Source organism: Phocoena phocoena, chromosome 11, assembly GCF_963924675.1.
Source record: "Phocoena phocoena chromosome 11, mPhoPho1.1, whole genome shotgun sequence".
In the NCBI taxonomy this organism is placed as follows: Eukaryota; Metazoa; Chordata; class Mammalia; order Artiodactyla; family Phocoenidae; genus Phocoena; species Phocoena phocoena.
The window spans coordinates 70,130,883-70,146,475 of NC_089229.1; the positions used below are offsets into that span (position 1 = coordinate 70,130,883).

Here is a 15,593-nt window from a genome sequence, read left to right on the forward strand (position 1 = left end):
GATTTTGCATTTTTGTTTACAACTAATAAAAGTGTTTTTTGTTGTTTCTAAAAATCCAACTTAGAAACCACACAGTACTTAAATTCTAGGGTCTCCTGCTTTCTATTAGCCATTTGTTTAGTATGTATTCACCTATAGGAGACTTTTGAACTATAAATGAACTTTAAATCATAACTTGGATACAGAATATCACATAAAAACATCATGATAGCATTTGAAGAAAGAAAGAAAACTGTAGACCCTGACAGTTGTGATATTTGGTGGTTTCATGTGGTAATGTAATTTTCTGTTTAATTGCAGTACTCTTTACAGGCACAATGGTACTGTCTTTTTTGTAAGATGCAAGTTGTGAAATACAGTTAATTGCATACAGTAAAAGTCTGTGATTAAAACATTTATATACCTCATTCTTTAGTGTTGTTAAATGAAAGAATTTTATTTAAGATACTTTCAGTGGAACCCCAAATGACTGGTATGTTCTTTTAAAACATGAAAATTTTTTTCTCTTATTTTATTCTTTTTCACATGTTCCAAATGTTTTATATATATACATATATATTCAGTTTTAGACATAGTAAAAACTACAAGTACTAACTGTAATAGGGAAAATATTCTAATTTTTAAGTCAAAATTACTCTTTGGAGGTACTGGGTCCTATGATGATGATCAAATACTTTCTGGATATATTTTAAATGGACTGCAAGAGAGAAAAATCTGACAGAAGATGGGATTTTACCTGAACGGGGCATAGTCATCTTTCTAAATAGTAGGGAGACAGCATGGAATTTGAGAATGCTAACTGATGGCTGGTATCTGAATCTCTGTTGTAGAACCTAAGTGAGCTTGAGTAAGTCATTCAAGGTCATTTCCCGTCTATTAAACAGGGATAATGGTAATCATATCTAACTCATAGGGTTGTTGGGAGGATTAAATGTCAATCCATACAAAATTCTTAACAACTACCTGACACGTACTCTATGCTCGGTAAATGTGAGCCTTTACTATCTTTATAGGTAAAATCCCATTGCAGAAACATAATTTTTTTGGTAACAAAACTTGTTTCCATGCCTTCTTGGATGCCCAAAAGGAATTGTGTTCTGTAGGTTAAACTGAATTTTTTACATCAGATGTTTGCTCTGATCCCAGACCAGCTGTCTTTCTGTAATTAAAGAACCGGATGGTATGCATTATGAGACAGGAGAAATAAGCTGAGTTGGCTACTTTGATATTTTGTTTTCCTTTCATTAATCACAGTTATCTTTTCCTGTCTTCATTTCACCCTACCTCAAATACACTTCCAAACCAGGAAACAGACTCAAATTCCATAAATACATCTAATGTTAAAATATGCAAAAAGGTTCAGAGCCTGGGCTTAGGGTATATTTTTAGCTCTGGTTCATCAACTTACCCTATGATTTTAATAGTGGGTTATTTTAGCCAAATTCTATACAAAAAGAGCATTTGGATGTTTTTCAGAGTTTATTAGCTTATTTTGATACAAGTAAGAGTGAAGATATAATTTGAGGCATACAAGAATACATATTCTTAAACCTTTTATATTACACAGTAGAAATAGTTGACAATAACTTAAAGGTTTTATTTTTATTAAATGCTTTCCTAAAATTATAGTGATGACTGTAGACAAAGTGAAAACATTAAAAAAGGAAGAAAAACCTTTGCTTTTCTAAGTTGATAACATTTATTACCCTTCTTTTAGAAAGAAGTTCTTATTGCCTGAAAAGAATATAGCTTATTATATACATTCATGCTGAGTGGTCTAGAAGTTTTAGTTTCCACTGAAACCCTTATTTTACTTATTTTCTTGGTCTGCCACTTATCTCTTTTCTGGAATCTTGAAGACCTGAAGTAGGAACTGGGCCATTGATAGAAATTTCTGTACTGTACTTTGAAAATTAAGTGCAAACAGAAGAGTGAATGTGTGTGTAAGAAGGGTAATCATAAAGTAATACTTTGACTTACTAGCACTGGCTCCCCTCTTCAACCACAGACACCTTCAGGTGTCTGGAACAACTGAAATGTAGAAAAACTGAAATGTAGAAAAGTCATCAGTGACAAAAATAGCTGAGTAGACTCAAGAGACAGTGAAGATTGCAGAATACAGGATGTGACTGATCGTTTGTGAAAGCAGAAGGAAAAGAACACCCTCCCTGGCTATTGAGAGTGATGAAAAAGAAGATGCCCTAATAATAAAGGCAAGGAAGGTTAGAAATGGGGGAAAAAATGAGGGAGGAGGAAGGAGAAAAAGCAAAGATAGTAGCAGAAATTAGAAAATGGGGATTGTGATGTATGCAGTCGATGATAGCAGAGAAGAATCACTCAGAAGGGAGAGAGAACAGATAGAATGTATAGCATCTCGGTCTCTTGAGAAAAATTTTAAAACAAGCTATGATAAATCATCTTTGTAATGACTCAGTCATTAAGTTTTCAGTTGTGTTTAGTAGACTGTTTACTAGAGCAGCAATATGTGTAATCACTATAAAATGATTTTCTTCAAAACCAGTTCATTTTTAGAAGTTGTCATAGAGATTTACCTTGAATTATATGAACACTTTACTTTCCTGAATGCACAGCCCTGCTAGCCCAGATAATTTAAATGTTATGTTTTTAATGTGGCTTTGTATTTAGCCAGTGCAGATATTCCAGCCTTTGTGGAATGGGCCAATTCTGGAGCATATGAAATGCCACGATAAGACTAGGTACTTATATAGAAAAATCAAGTAGAGCTCTGAAAGCTTTTAGTTCTCTGGGACATGTTTCATGTTCTGAATTGTTTTTCAGTGGTGATTTCTTTCCTCCCCATCAGTAGGAGTTGTAGACTGTAGTAGCTATTTTACTGCTGTAATACTTTCATTATTTTCCTGATCTAGATTTTCTTTATGTCAGTTTTCAATTCAGTGAACATTTATTGAGTATGTTTTGTGTGCTAGGCAGTGGTCTGGGGGTTGGTTGCAAAGAGGACAAAGATGTGGAACTCACATCTTAGAGGAGAGATTTGTAAATACAATGCCATTATTTCAACAATAAAAATACATATAAGATACAGAAGTAACAGAAGAGGGAGTGCTTGCCACCATTTTTTTTTTTCCTTTTTCCTTCTTTTTTTTCCCCCTAGAAAATTCAGCTTGGCCTGAGTATCCACTGTAAGTCCGCAATGGAGATGTTAGGATCTCATCTTGATAGTTGCAGCTGGTAATGTTGGGTGTCACCAGTAATTTTAGCCAGCTGCTATTGCATTACTCCAGTTTGAATTTTCAAAAGTTAAAGACTTTAAGGCATGTAATGTGAGATTATCATTTTCCTATACTAATTTTTAAAAATCAGTAAACAGCTGAATGAGGTCTCCTGTTGCCTTTTTGTGAGGATATTGAGGAAACATTACATCACTCAGAATCCAAATGAGAAAATTTATTCAGACCTGTTTCAGGAAAAGCTTTACTTCAACCTGAGAAATCAGTTTGCCTTTTTCTTGTAAACAATGCAAATCATCGATTGTCCTGAGTTTTTGCTTTAGTTGTGGGAAATCTCAGATTAAAATTAGGCATACTTTTAATAATTATATAGAACTCAGTCATCTGCATATCCATATTCTAACTTGTTATTCTTCATCTAACTACATTTTTAACTTCATCTAACTACAGTTTTTATCTACTTAACATTTTCCCTTGTGTTCTTATAAAGTTCCTCAAATCTCTTTTGTACATAAGGCTAAATAGTAATAATTTTTTAAAAAATCTCCAAAAAACTGCTTTATTTTAGTTGTGAGGATAAGCCCCTACGTGAAATTTTCAGTTCAAGGATCCAGTAAAATGGATCCAACTGGAATTCCTGAGGAGTGGAAATAATACACAAGTTTGGCAGGTCTTGAATTACATGCAGGTAAACCTGGATCTGCTGACTTACCTGGAAGTAGGGAATGTGGATGAAAGCTACCATCTCATCTTCATATTTTCATTAACTCTTTTTTCAAGAGAATTCAGAAACTGGGTACCAAGATTTACTAATTTAGACTTTGTATGTGTATTATTTTCACTAACCTATTTTAATTCAGACTAATAGCAGCAATGAAATTAGCCTGTGTTCACTTCCGGAGTCAGCAAGATTGAGAAGAGTTGGGATACTGTATAAAACCAGTTTGGGAGAAGACTCCTAAAGGACAAAAATGTAGTGAAAGCATTAAAAAGAAAAAGAAAAGTAGGCTGTTTTCAGAATTAAAAAACAGTGATCTGGCCTTAGGTCCAAGAGGTAGCTTTTGGTCTTTAATAAGAGAAAATGTAAAAGCCTATGATGTTTACAGTATAGGATAAGATAATTTAAGGGACACTTTAACTTAATTAGAAAGAAAAAAAAGAATTTTTTTTACTTTATTAAAAATAAAATATAGACGTGAAAAGAAAAACCATTTCAACATGTGAAACCTATTAATAATAAAACCTATTAATATTAAAAAAAAAAGAAAAACCAAACATAACATAGGACTATTTAGGATGTAGCTTCTATACAGAAAGGAATATAGATAACAATAATTCCGACTTTATTTTTCAACTAAGTACAGTATTTCTGAAGTGTAATAGTATCAGAATTCTTAATTATTTTCATTTTTCAATTTTGGGGAATCTGGGTCCAGAGACTTATCTGTTACTTAATATTATAATCATGACCTTGATTGATGGCAGGTTTTGGTGAACTTGTGCATGTATGTTTTAATTCTAATTTTCCTCATGACTAAATTTCCCTGTAAATCTAGCTTTTAATTTCACTGACAGTATTTTAAAAAAATAACAGTAGGGCTTCCCTGGTGGCGCAGTGGTTGAGAGTCCGCCTGCTGATGCAGGGGTCGCGGGTTCATGCCCTGGTCCGGGAAGATCCCACATGCCGCAGAGCGGCTAGGCCCGTGAGCCATGGCCGCTGAGCCTGTGCGTCCGGAGCCTGTGCTCAGCAACGGGAGAGGCCACAACAGTGAGAAGCCCGCGTACCGCAAAATAAATAAATAAAATAATAGGTTATAATCTATTAATGGGAATGGAGGGTTCCTGAAGATTGAACCAGGGAGAAATGTAAGGTTGGTCCATAGCATATTCGTTCTTTCCCTCCCCACTCTGCCCGCTTCATAATCTCTCTCCTTTGTGGATGGAAATACTAGCTGAATTCTAGGATTATTTAGGAGTTAAGGTGTCCCCACCTAGTTTTCCACTGCCACTTTTTCTAATCTTATGATCTATAGCTGAGTTTTTTGAGCATGAAGAGAATCAGTTTACTCTTTCGTCTTCCCCCTTACCCTACACTTTTCCCACATTTACAAGTCTGAATGAACACTTAAAATGAAATACTCTTTGCTCCAACTGACAACATACTTTTCCAACTTTTTCCTCCAGCCCAACAAGGTCTCTAGGAAATGGACTGTGAAAAATGAAGAAATTTCACTAGAGGCCAACAAGAGGAGAGAATGATTTTCAATTTTAGTGTGAATTTCTGATTCGTTGTGCTCTGCAACTAATCTGATTTGTATTTTTTTAATATAAATTTATTTATTTACTTATGGCTGCATTGGGTCTTTGTTGCTGCATGCAGGCTTTCTCTAGTTGGCAGCGAGCAGGGGCTACTCTTCGTTGCGGTGCACGGGCTTCTCATTGCGGTGGCTTCTCTTGTTGCAGAGCACCGGCTCTAGGCGCCCGGGCTTCAGTAGTTGTGGCGCAGGGGCTTAGTTGCTCCACAGCATGTGGGATCTTCCCGCACCAGGGCTCGAACCCGCGTCCCCCGTGGCGGATTCTTAACCACTGCGCCACCAGGGAAACCCCGTGATTTGTATTTCTGTTTAATTTGCAAGTTTAATTTGTTTTAATCCCCAAGACCAATCTAAGAGATTTTCATATAACATCTTTTTTGCTTTTTTGCTTTTACTTTTAATTTGCATCACTCAGTTTAGCATTTATTTTTTCACAGTGAGATAGCACGGTATAAGGGAAAAAACAAACATGCACTTTGGATCCTCAAAGATTTCCATTTGAATTATGGATCTTCATCATTAGCCATGTGGTTAACAAACTTCTCTGAATTTCAGGTTCCTTGTTTGTTAAAAGAATAAAGTATAATTGTTATCAGGATTAAGTTAGTTTATGCATAGACCTTTATGAAGTGGAAATTATGTAAAAATGCTTTGAACTTTACTATGAAAAGGTATAGAATTTACCTTTTCCCCCACAAGATGTCTTTTTTTTCTTTTTTTTTTAAGAAGTACTAAAAGGTAGAATTGGGAAGGAAATGCTGAGCAGGACCTAAATTTGCTCTAGAGTGTCTTGGAAAAGACATTAAAAAACCCCCCAAAACTCATTAATTGAATGTCTACCATATATCCAGCATGTACTAGGAGCTATATGAAAAATCAAGATTAATCTTTTGAATATACGATTGTTGAGATTTGGATTATCCTGAATCCGAGAGTTTTTCAGGTCATGGAGAAGGTCTCTATCTCCATAATTTAAACAACTAATGTTGCTACTTTTAAATTTCTTTTTGTCCACCTAAATTTACCTTTTTTGACAGAATGAAGGGAAGATCAATATTGATTAAATATTTGGATATAGGGGCTTCCCTGGTGGTGCAGTGGTTGGGAGTCCACCTGCCGATGCAAGGCACGCGGGTTCGTGCCCCAGTCCGGGAAGATCCCACATGCCGCGGAGCGGCTGGGCCCGTGAGCCATGGCCGCTGAGCCTGTGCGTCCGGAGCCTGTGCTCCGCAACGGGAGAGGCCACAACAGTGAGGGGCCCGCGTACTGTAAAAAAAAAAAAAAAAAAAAAATTGGATATAGCCAGCCTGTCACTAGAGAATTAAGAGGGTGGTCTAGAGATGAAAAAATAGACTTAAGAACACATACATACACACAGTAAGTGAAAGAAATGCCTAACCATTATGGCAAAAAATACTTTCAATAATTTACAATTAATTTTAGGAATATCAAAATGTGTGAATCCTGGAAATGATCAGAAGTATTCACACAGCTCCTTATACTCCAGGATAACCAGTTGGGACAGTGTGTGGGTAATACAAAAATCATTTCTATTTTTGGAATGCCTTACATACTTTTCAACAGAATTTCCTTTTTAATTACAGGATTAAAAGGAACCTAAAGGGATGATATGGTCCAGAACCCTGATGTCAAGTAAATGGATGATTGTTCTCCCGGATATGCTCTTCCCATATATTGTCGCAGAAATGAATATTGCCATTCTAGTATTTTAACAATCTCTGGGTCATTAAATTATTCTTTATTTTCATTACATTTAGTTTGTTGAAATAGAAACAATTGTAGTTAGCATCTCTTTAAGTTAAACGTACTTTGAGTGCTAGCTCTTACTCTAGTTTCTTGCTACCATATCCTTTAGTTTTCTCTCTGAAAATCTATTTTCTGTTCTTATAAATGCTTTTGTTATCCATCTTTGTACCTCATTAAGTTTATCTTTATTTCTCTAAGAATTGTAAGGCATAGTGAAAGGATTAACTTTATATTGTCGTGGTTTTTACTTGCCTGTCTCCAGTTTTGGGGGCAGTACAGAATAGCCCCTTGTCTGGCATGTAGAATATATTCAATAAATGTTTATTGAATGAATAAGTGTATGTTTTCATTCTATTCACAGCTTGATAGCATGCTAGTTTTCATTTTTTGTCAAGTAAGGCAAGAAATTTAATCCTTATAGGGTAAGAAACTGAGGCTTAAATTTGTTTAGTGACTTTCCCATGGTCACAGAGCCAGCACTTATTTGGTGTAGGGATTCCAAATGAAGAACTACCACTAATTATACAGCATTTCCCTATCTTGTTTCTCATGGCCAAACTCTTCAAAGCTCCAGCTGCAATTTGAACAGTTTAACAGAATGATTTTTCTCCATGGAGAGAGAGAGAGAGAGAGAGAGAGAGAGAGAGAGAGAGAGAGAGTGTGTGTGTGTGTGTGTGTGTGTGTGTGTGTGTGTGTGTTTAAAGCCTCCTTTCCCTCACTTTTGGCACTGTAGCTGCTTTCTGGCTCCAATCTCAATCTGTCCCAGCCTCTACACTGCAGCCAGAATCTGCTCTCCAAAAGGCAAATGTGACCATGTTATGTCCTAATTTTAAAACCCTTCAATGGTTCAACATTTTACGTTCACGCTCCTTGCCAGATTATGTTCAAACTCCTTGCTGTACTAAATAAGGCATTCCGATATCTGGCCCCTTCAACCTCTAGTCTTATAGCTCATCTTCTCCTCTTTTGCATTCACTTTAACTGGTGATATCAAACTTTTCACAGCTCCCTGACCCAAGAGCCTGTTTCACTGATTCCTCAGCCTGGAATTACTTCTCTTACCACACTCTAGACTCTAGGGCCACTTTTGCTACAGTCAAAAGTTCACAAAAAACAGAAGTAAAACCTATGAGTCACTTACATAGTTATTAGTAAAAGTTTATTGTGTGTACACCAAAAAGACAGCAAACTGGGAGCACTCAAACCAAAATATGGAATGAGGCTCAGGGGTATTCTGTGAAGACTGTGAGTGTGTATTCTCTACAGTGACTGGTTAAAATATTATAATTTTCTCTTTTCTTTTCATTTTTTTTTTGCAGTTTAAACTTCAAACGAGTATTCAACTGCTTTTCTTTCTTTTTTTAAACTATTTTTTATTATATGTTTCAAGTGTACAGCATTATAATTCAACACCTATATACTCTGCAAAGTCATCACCACCACAAGTCTAATTATCGTCCATCACCGTACAGTTGACTCTCTTCACCCATTAAAAAAAAAAAAAATTTATTTGGCTGCTCCGGGTCTTAGTTGTGGCACATGTGATCTTCCTAGTCGTGTGCGGGATCTTTAGTGGCGGCATGCGGGATCTAGTTCTCTGACCAGGGATCCAACCTGGGCCCCCTGCACTGGGAGTGCAGAGTCTTAGCCACTGGACCACCGGGTAAGTCACCCCGCTTCACCCATTTTGCCCACCACTCCTAGACTTTTCTTAAATGAAAGGGAATTGGTTAGTGGTTACCTCATACCAATTTTCGGGAACTATTTAAGGTCTGCTTATGATTTTCACATGCATAAGCAAAAAGTAACCCAGGTCAAGTTAACCTCTTATCCCGCAAAATAAGCTAAATTAAGCTTTGCTTGTATGACTAACTGGTTTTGCTCGCTCAGGGAATTTTCAAGTCTGGCGTCTGTGTTTCATTTTAACATTATAAAGTGTCTCTTAACCATGCCCGCAGGCAGAACTGATTGCTCCGTTTTGTATGTGTGCCCACACCTTTACAGGCTTATATCCTAATGTCTGTATGGTCGTATTGCACTTAACAAGTACCCACTGTCCCACCCCCATGCCCCAACTAGGCGTCTTTGTACCCCAAGGTACTCACACAGTGCTTGGCACATGCTTTGTAAATGTTCAATAAATGAATGGAGTGAAAATATGGCTGAGAAAGAGGGAAAAGAAATGGAAAGCTAAAGGCAAAGCTCTTTAGGGAGAATATTAATTGTTTTGGACATGCGAATGGTGAGCTGTGAGGAGGATCAAAAAGGCGTAAAAGGTTGAACCTCAGCCTTATAGGAACTTACAACCTCGATGGGAGGCAAGATATGCATCCTAAAGGGCATTAGGAGGTAATTAGACATCTGGGTGAAAATGGCTTGTACCGACTGTATTATAGAATCTTAGAGGCTGGGGAAGTCCCTGCTGAGAAGGATGTAAGTGAGAAATGGCTTAATCAAGTGCCGTCTAAGTGCAAGGGTTTTTTCGTGCGTTAAGCAATTTAATCTTTACAAGCACCCTATGATGTGGATGTCATCTCCATTTTAGAGACGAAGAAACACGCTCAGAATTTAGGGCTTTCAGCGTCCCAAATTACCACGTGGAAGAACCATCATTTGAATTTGGGTCGGTTGCCTCAAATGCCCCAATCATTTCGCCCGCAGTTGGGTGCCACAGGGCTCGAGAGTCGCCCTCCCGGGGTCGCCGGTGGCCCAGGACCCTGCGCCAGCCGCGTCCCACGTCCCGCGTCCTGCTGGCCCCAGCCCACCCGGCGCGCCCTGCCCCCCCTCGCGCTCAGTGCGCCGGCGCGTCCGGCCGCCCACCTTCTGGGGAGAGGCCCGCGGCGGAGGCGGGGCCGGGGCTCCGGGGCGGGGTGTCCGCGCGCTCTCGAAGGTGGTGGGCGGAGAGCGAAGGGAGGCAGGGAGGAAGGGGGGCGGGCGCGAGGCCGTGGCGAAGGAGGAACTTGTTACGCCGGCGGCTGCGTGGTGTCGCTCCCTCCGCGCCAGTTCGCCCGGGCGGGCGCGGCGGCGACGGCAGCGGCGGTGCGGGGACGGCGTGATGCGGCGCTACCTGCGCGTCGTGGTGCTGTGCCTGGCCTGTGGCTTCTGCTCGCTCCTCTACGCCTTCAGCCAGCTCGCCGTGTCCTTGGAGGAAGGAGCGGGCGGCGGTGGCGGGAAGCCGCAGGCCGCAGCGGCTTCCTGGCTCGCGGGCGGCGGACGCGGCGCCGGGAGAGGGGCGGGCAGCGCGGGCCCCGCGGCGCATCCCGGCCCGTCTGACAGGTACGGGCCGTTCCCTGTCGGGGTCCGGGGCGGGGGGCGCGGGGGAGCTGGGCTACGCCCGGCCCGGGCTGCCTGCGGGTCAGCCCCGCGCCTCCCGCCACCAGGCCCGCGTCTCCCGCTTCTTTGCCGCAGACTCTGATCCCCTTTGCTCGTTTCCCTCCTCCTCACCCTGGGGGTGAGCCCAGCGCTGCTCCAGCCCGAGAGCACCCCACGCTTTTTGTGTTTGTCTTCAGACCCATTCTTTAGGTACTATTCACAGCAGTTAGAAATTAATTTTCAACTCTTAGTTGACAGTTGCATTTTCTTTTTCCTTAGAATTTGTTGAAAATAAGAGGGTCCTACCAAAGCCTTCTCGCTGTCTGGCTAGTGGGAATTCCCTCTTGTTTCCATGGCGTTCAAGTTGAGATATTTAAACATCGGGCTGGCGCCCTAGTTCAGTTTTTTCCCCCCTCCTGAATGGGACATTTAAATTTCCTGTTAACGCTTAAAATTTTCATTATTTGCCGGTTAGTTAAATTTGGATAGAGCATTTCTGCGGACTGTGAATTTTTCTTTAGGAAACGATCGGGCTGTCGTGAAACTTACAGCAAGTTAAGAAAAATAAGCGATACTTAACATGCCCACGTCTTTTGTGTGTTGGGATAGAGGTGTTTCTCTTTAAAAATCGGAATTTAAAAAGCATAATGACATAAGTGGATTTACACAGATCACTGTCAGAGTTGGAATCAACATGAGATTTAAATGGAAAAAGCAACGCATTACGAATGCTAAACAAAATCTGAGCGTTTCCACTTCCTTGAAAACGAGGCTCCTCTGTTTGTGGGCACCTCTCTTACTCCGTGTGCTCCCTTAGTAAGAGGCAAAGGTTGCTTTGATATGAAAAACTTCCTACGGGCTGATAGGAGGAGGGAGCGCAGATCAGCTGTAGGCTGTTAATGTTCTTCTGAGAGTTGATGGCCATTCCCAAAATGAAAGGGGACGTTTGGGCAGAGGAGCAGCATGGAAAAGCTGGATTGTCCTGTTTTCACCCTGTGATTTGATTACAGTCAGGACTCTGTTAATAAAAGCAGAGCTACTTTCCAGAGCCAGGTTTGTCAACGCTATTATCTGTTCTGGGAGAGGCCGTGACTGAAGACCTGGATGAGCTCATGAAAAGCTAATGGTGGTCTGTTATGTTCCAGTGAAGCATTTATTTAAAGTTATGGGGAAGAAGCTATTTTTGCATTGGGTAGAATTGTCAGGAAGCAACATTTTTATCAAAACATTGAATGAAAGTGGACTATGATATTAGCATTTCAATCTGATAGAGTAACATTCATTTTTAGTGCCTTGTCTGAGATACTTAATATTTTGTGACAAATTTTTATAAATTGTATCTGCTTGGCTAGCTAATTTTAACAAAATTACATTATTTGAAATTCAGAAAGTCAGTGCTTCAGTTTTAATGAATGTTTTATAGAGCCATTACTGAAATCTGAAGTTTGATGTGTCAGAGTCGAGTCAGCTGAAAAGCTGTATATTACAGGTCCTCTGGGCAACGTAATTCCTCATTTTAAATGAGGCACACATGTGAGTTAAAACTGAAGGTGTATGGGCTTCCCTGGTGGCGCAGTGGTTGAGAGTACGCCTGCTGATGCAGGGGACGCGGGTTCGTGCCCCGGTTCGGGAGGATCCCATTTGCCGCGGAGCGGCTGGGCCCGTGAGCCATGGCCGCTGAGCCTGCGCGTCCGGAGCCTGTGCTCCGCAACGGGATAGGCCGCAACAGTGAGAGGCCCGCGTACCGCAAAAAAAAATAAACCCAAAAAAGCAAAAAAAAAAAAACCACCTGAAGGTGTATCATTCTTTGTAAAGAAGTGTGGGCAGAGGAGCACCCTGGAAAAGCTGGATTGCTTGTAGCCTATGATTTGATTAAGGTCAGAAGATTCCTAAGACATCAGGACTCTTCATTTTAAATATCATTTATAAGGTCAGAAGATTCCTAAGACATCAGGACTCTTCATGTTAAATATTATCATTTATAACATCTTTTTAGATTTCTCATAGAGTTCAGTCAACTTTTTTGGCTACCATGGGATATGGAGTAGGTATTCTTAACCTCTTTTCCTATGTATAGTTTGGTGGAGGTGCAGAGGGCATCAGTACCAGCATTAGAAACTATGTATCCTTTGATTGCTCTGCAAGTGCTCTTTCTATAAAGCTGCTGTGATAAGAATCTAGTCTAGATAGCATTACATCAGTGGAAAATGGGGCTATGAGGCAAGCAACATCTTCCTTTTTTTGGTAGGACTTGATTATCATTGCATTCTTACTTTTTTTAAAGCTGTCTTACCTCAGAGATTAAAACTATTATTTCTCTCTCTCATTTGAAACGTGGGATTATGGTTATACCCAATAGGTTCCAGTGGTCAAACCTTATAGAAAATATTCATTGCACAGAATTCCACGACAACAAAATACTTGGAAATGTCCTTGCATGTTCTCAAAGTAAAAACTAGAAAATGATGGAAACAATTTTTCAGTGAAATTTATTATTAGTGAGTTCATTTTGTTTGAATCCATTATTTTGGTATTTAGAAAATGGGTAGATCTTAGTGTCAGACAAACCTGTGGTCTCATTCTGGCCCTGTTTCCTGTGAAACCTTGACCACCTCTCTGCTTCACTTTTCTTACCTGTAAAATGTAGTTTGTATTTACCTTAATTAATTTATAATAATCAGAATTCTTAGTTGTCAGTCACCAAAGTCCATTAAAACTGACTTCAGCAAAACAGATATTTATAGGCTTATATGGGTTGCTGGAAGGAACAGGATTGAAGGAAGAATTCCCCGGGCAGTTCCAGGGACATCAAAGACTGGGGACTCTTCCTCTTCTGCTGTAGACAGGCTTTGTTCCTGGGGTCTTTCAACTTCTTGTAGTGTTTCATCTCTAATCTCAAGTAGAAAATTCTAGAAAAAGGCTCTCATTGGACTTGCATCACACGCCCATCCTTGGATCAGCCAATGTTGCCTGGGATGGGGGCCTCTGGTTCTCTGGGCTGTGTTCCTTGCACATCCATACTGCAGACAGAATCCCATGACTGGCGCCGGAGAGGAGTGCTGCGCCAGTGGAGAGGAATGCTTGGGAGGTAGTGGCTCTTCCACACAGAGGGACTCTCTGAAGATGCTCAGTGTGGACAGACTGTATTTAAGGTATTCAATCTAAAGCACTTATCTTAAAGCACTGACCAGATGTCAGTACTTCAGAAGGAGTTAAACCATGCTCTGGCTTTTTAGATACTCTGGGTGATTAAATTCTCCCATTTCACTGATGACAGCGATTATCAAGATTTCATCCCATTGAGGCTGTACAGCATATCGGTAGTAGGGAACCAAGAAACTACCAGGCATTTCAGTGATACCATTTCTGGACCCGTCATACCCTTACTGTGAATGACTGTTAACTCGGAGGTAGTCACCTTACTTTCCTTTTCAGATCTGGTCAGGCCATCAAATTATGGTTTCTGCTGGGTCCCAGAACACTAACTAGTAGGATATACTGAAAATGTAGAGTGGGAAGAGTTAGGGCTTTGGAAACAGACTTCAGCTTTGCCACTCACTGGCTGTGTTAACCTTGAACACATTTCCTCATCAGTTACAAAGAGGTAAGAGTATCTGTGATAATTGGGTTGTTTGTGGGAACTGAAAAAAATAGCTTGTGTAGATTACTTGGTATGGTGCCTGGCACAATAAAATTATAGCTAATTCAGTGATGGTTTTGATCATTTAAATTTTAAATGATTTTTTTTTTTTTTCCAGTTTCTGACCTCTGGGAAAAATGTCCTCAGGCCCCAGTCCAGACCTGCTAAACCAGAGTCCCTGGGAGTGGGGCTTGGGAATCTGTATTTTAGATATGTGCTCCAGGTTGTTGTTATAAAGCCAAAGATTGAGAACCATTGATTTAACTGAGACTGATTTGACCACTATTTTTGCGCTATTGTTTTTTGGGGGAGAAATTTTTTGCCTCTTCCCTGCAGTTACTTTTGAAGAAGAGAGGAGTTAGGCAGTGACCAGTGAAGAAGGCTGAATTATTTACTAAACCCACCTTAATCTCTGCTTTGTTGATGCAGAGACATCTTAGATAAAAACCAGTATTTTGCACCTTGTATTTCAGTTTACTGAAGATTATACTTCACATAGCTGTAAAGTGCTTAGCACAAACCTGACTAGTAAATTAATTAATGTTGTTCTGTGCTTTTGAACGGGAACGTGATTAGGTTAATGAGAAAATAATGTGTACTTTTGACATAGAAATCCTATTTTAAAACATTAAGATTATTATCTGTGTGTCATACCTGTTGGAAATACTTCCTTCTAACATGTTAACTTAAATTTTTTTCAGAGTGTATGCCACGTGAAGTTTAAAATTTTTATGTGTTCAGATTGGCAGTTTTTTCCTTATCATTTTTATTTTTGTCATGCATAGAAAAACTTTCTACCAGTGGGTTTTTTTTCCTTTTTTTTTCATTTAAATCTTTAATTCAGTTTTTTTTTTTCGAGAGAGTTTAGGTTGTACAGTGTGATGCTAACTTATTTTTGAAGTGGTTAGATAATTGTTCATTGCCATTTGCGTATAAGCAGTTCTTTTCACACTTCTTGAATATTCATGACACTAGATATTTATGAAAAAGAAGACCTGACTTAGATGTCTGAAGACAATTTTTAGTTGAAAATGAGTTGTGCAGGTACTGATCTTTAAATAATGGTGGTTAGAACCATGGGAATGGTCTCCTTTAACATGACTGTAAGCATCTTTATTTCTCTTGCAGTCACAGTGCAGGTATCCGTGCCTTTAAGGTGCATCTTTGGTGAGGCACCTCATTCAGACTTCCACATTCTTATGCTGGATATGCCTAGACTTACCACTGACTCTCCACGATGCAGGTGGTTTTCACTAAAGCCTCATGGCTATCATGGACATTTAGAAATGAAAAAAATCTTTTTCAGTTTGATTTAAAAGTATGAAAGACCTTCTGCTGTTGCATTTAAGT

At 39.7% G+C, this 15,593-nt stretch overlaps 1 protein-coding gene across 2 annotated transcripts in view; it reads left to right on the top strand.

Annotated features, from left to right (window-relative positions):
* The first annotated feature begins 10,299 nt into the window (after nt 1–10,299).
* GXYLT1 (glucoside xylosyltransferase 1) overlaps nt 10,300–15,593 on the top strand; it is a 47,038-nt gene continuing 41,744 nt past the window's right edge. The window contains exon 1 of one of the 2 annotated variants that reach the window (XM_065887593.1): nt 10,300–10,567. In XM_065887593.1, coding sequence (XP_065743665.1) covers nt 10,347–10,567 — 221 coding nt within the window. In that variant the 5' untranslated portion in view covers nt 10,300–10,346. The remainder of the gene's footprint in view (nt 10,568–15,593) is intronic. The other variant, XM_065887592.1, reaches the window with a different exon arrangement.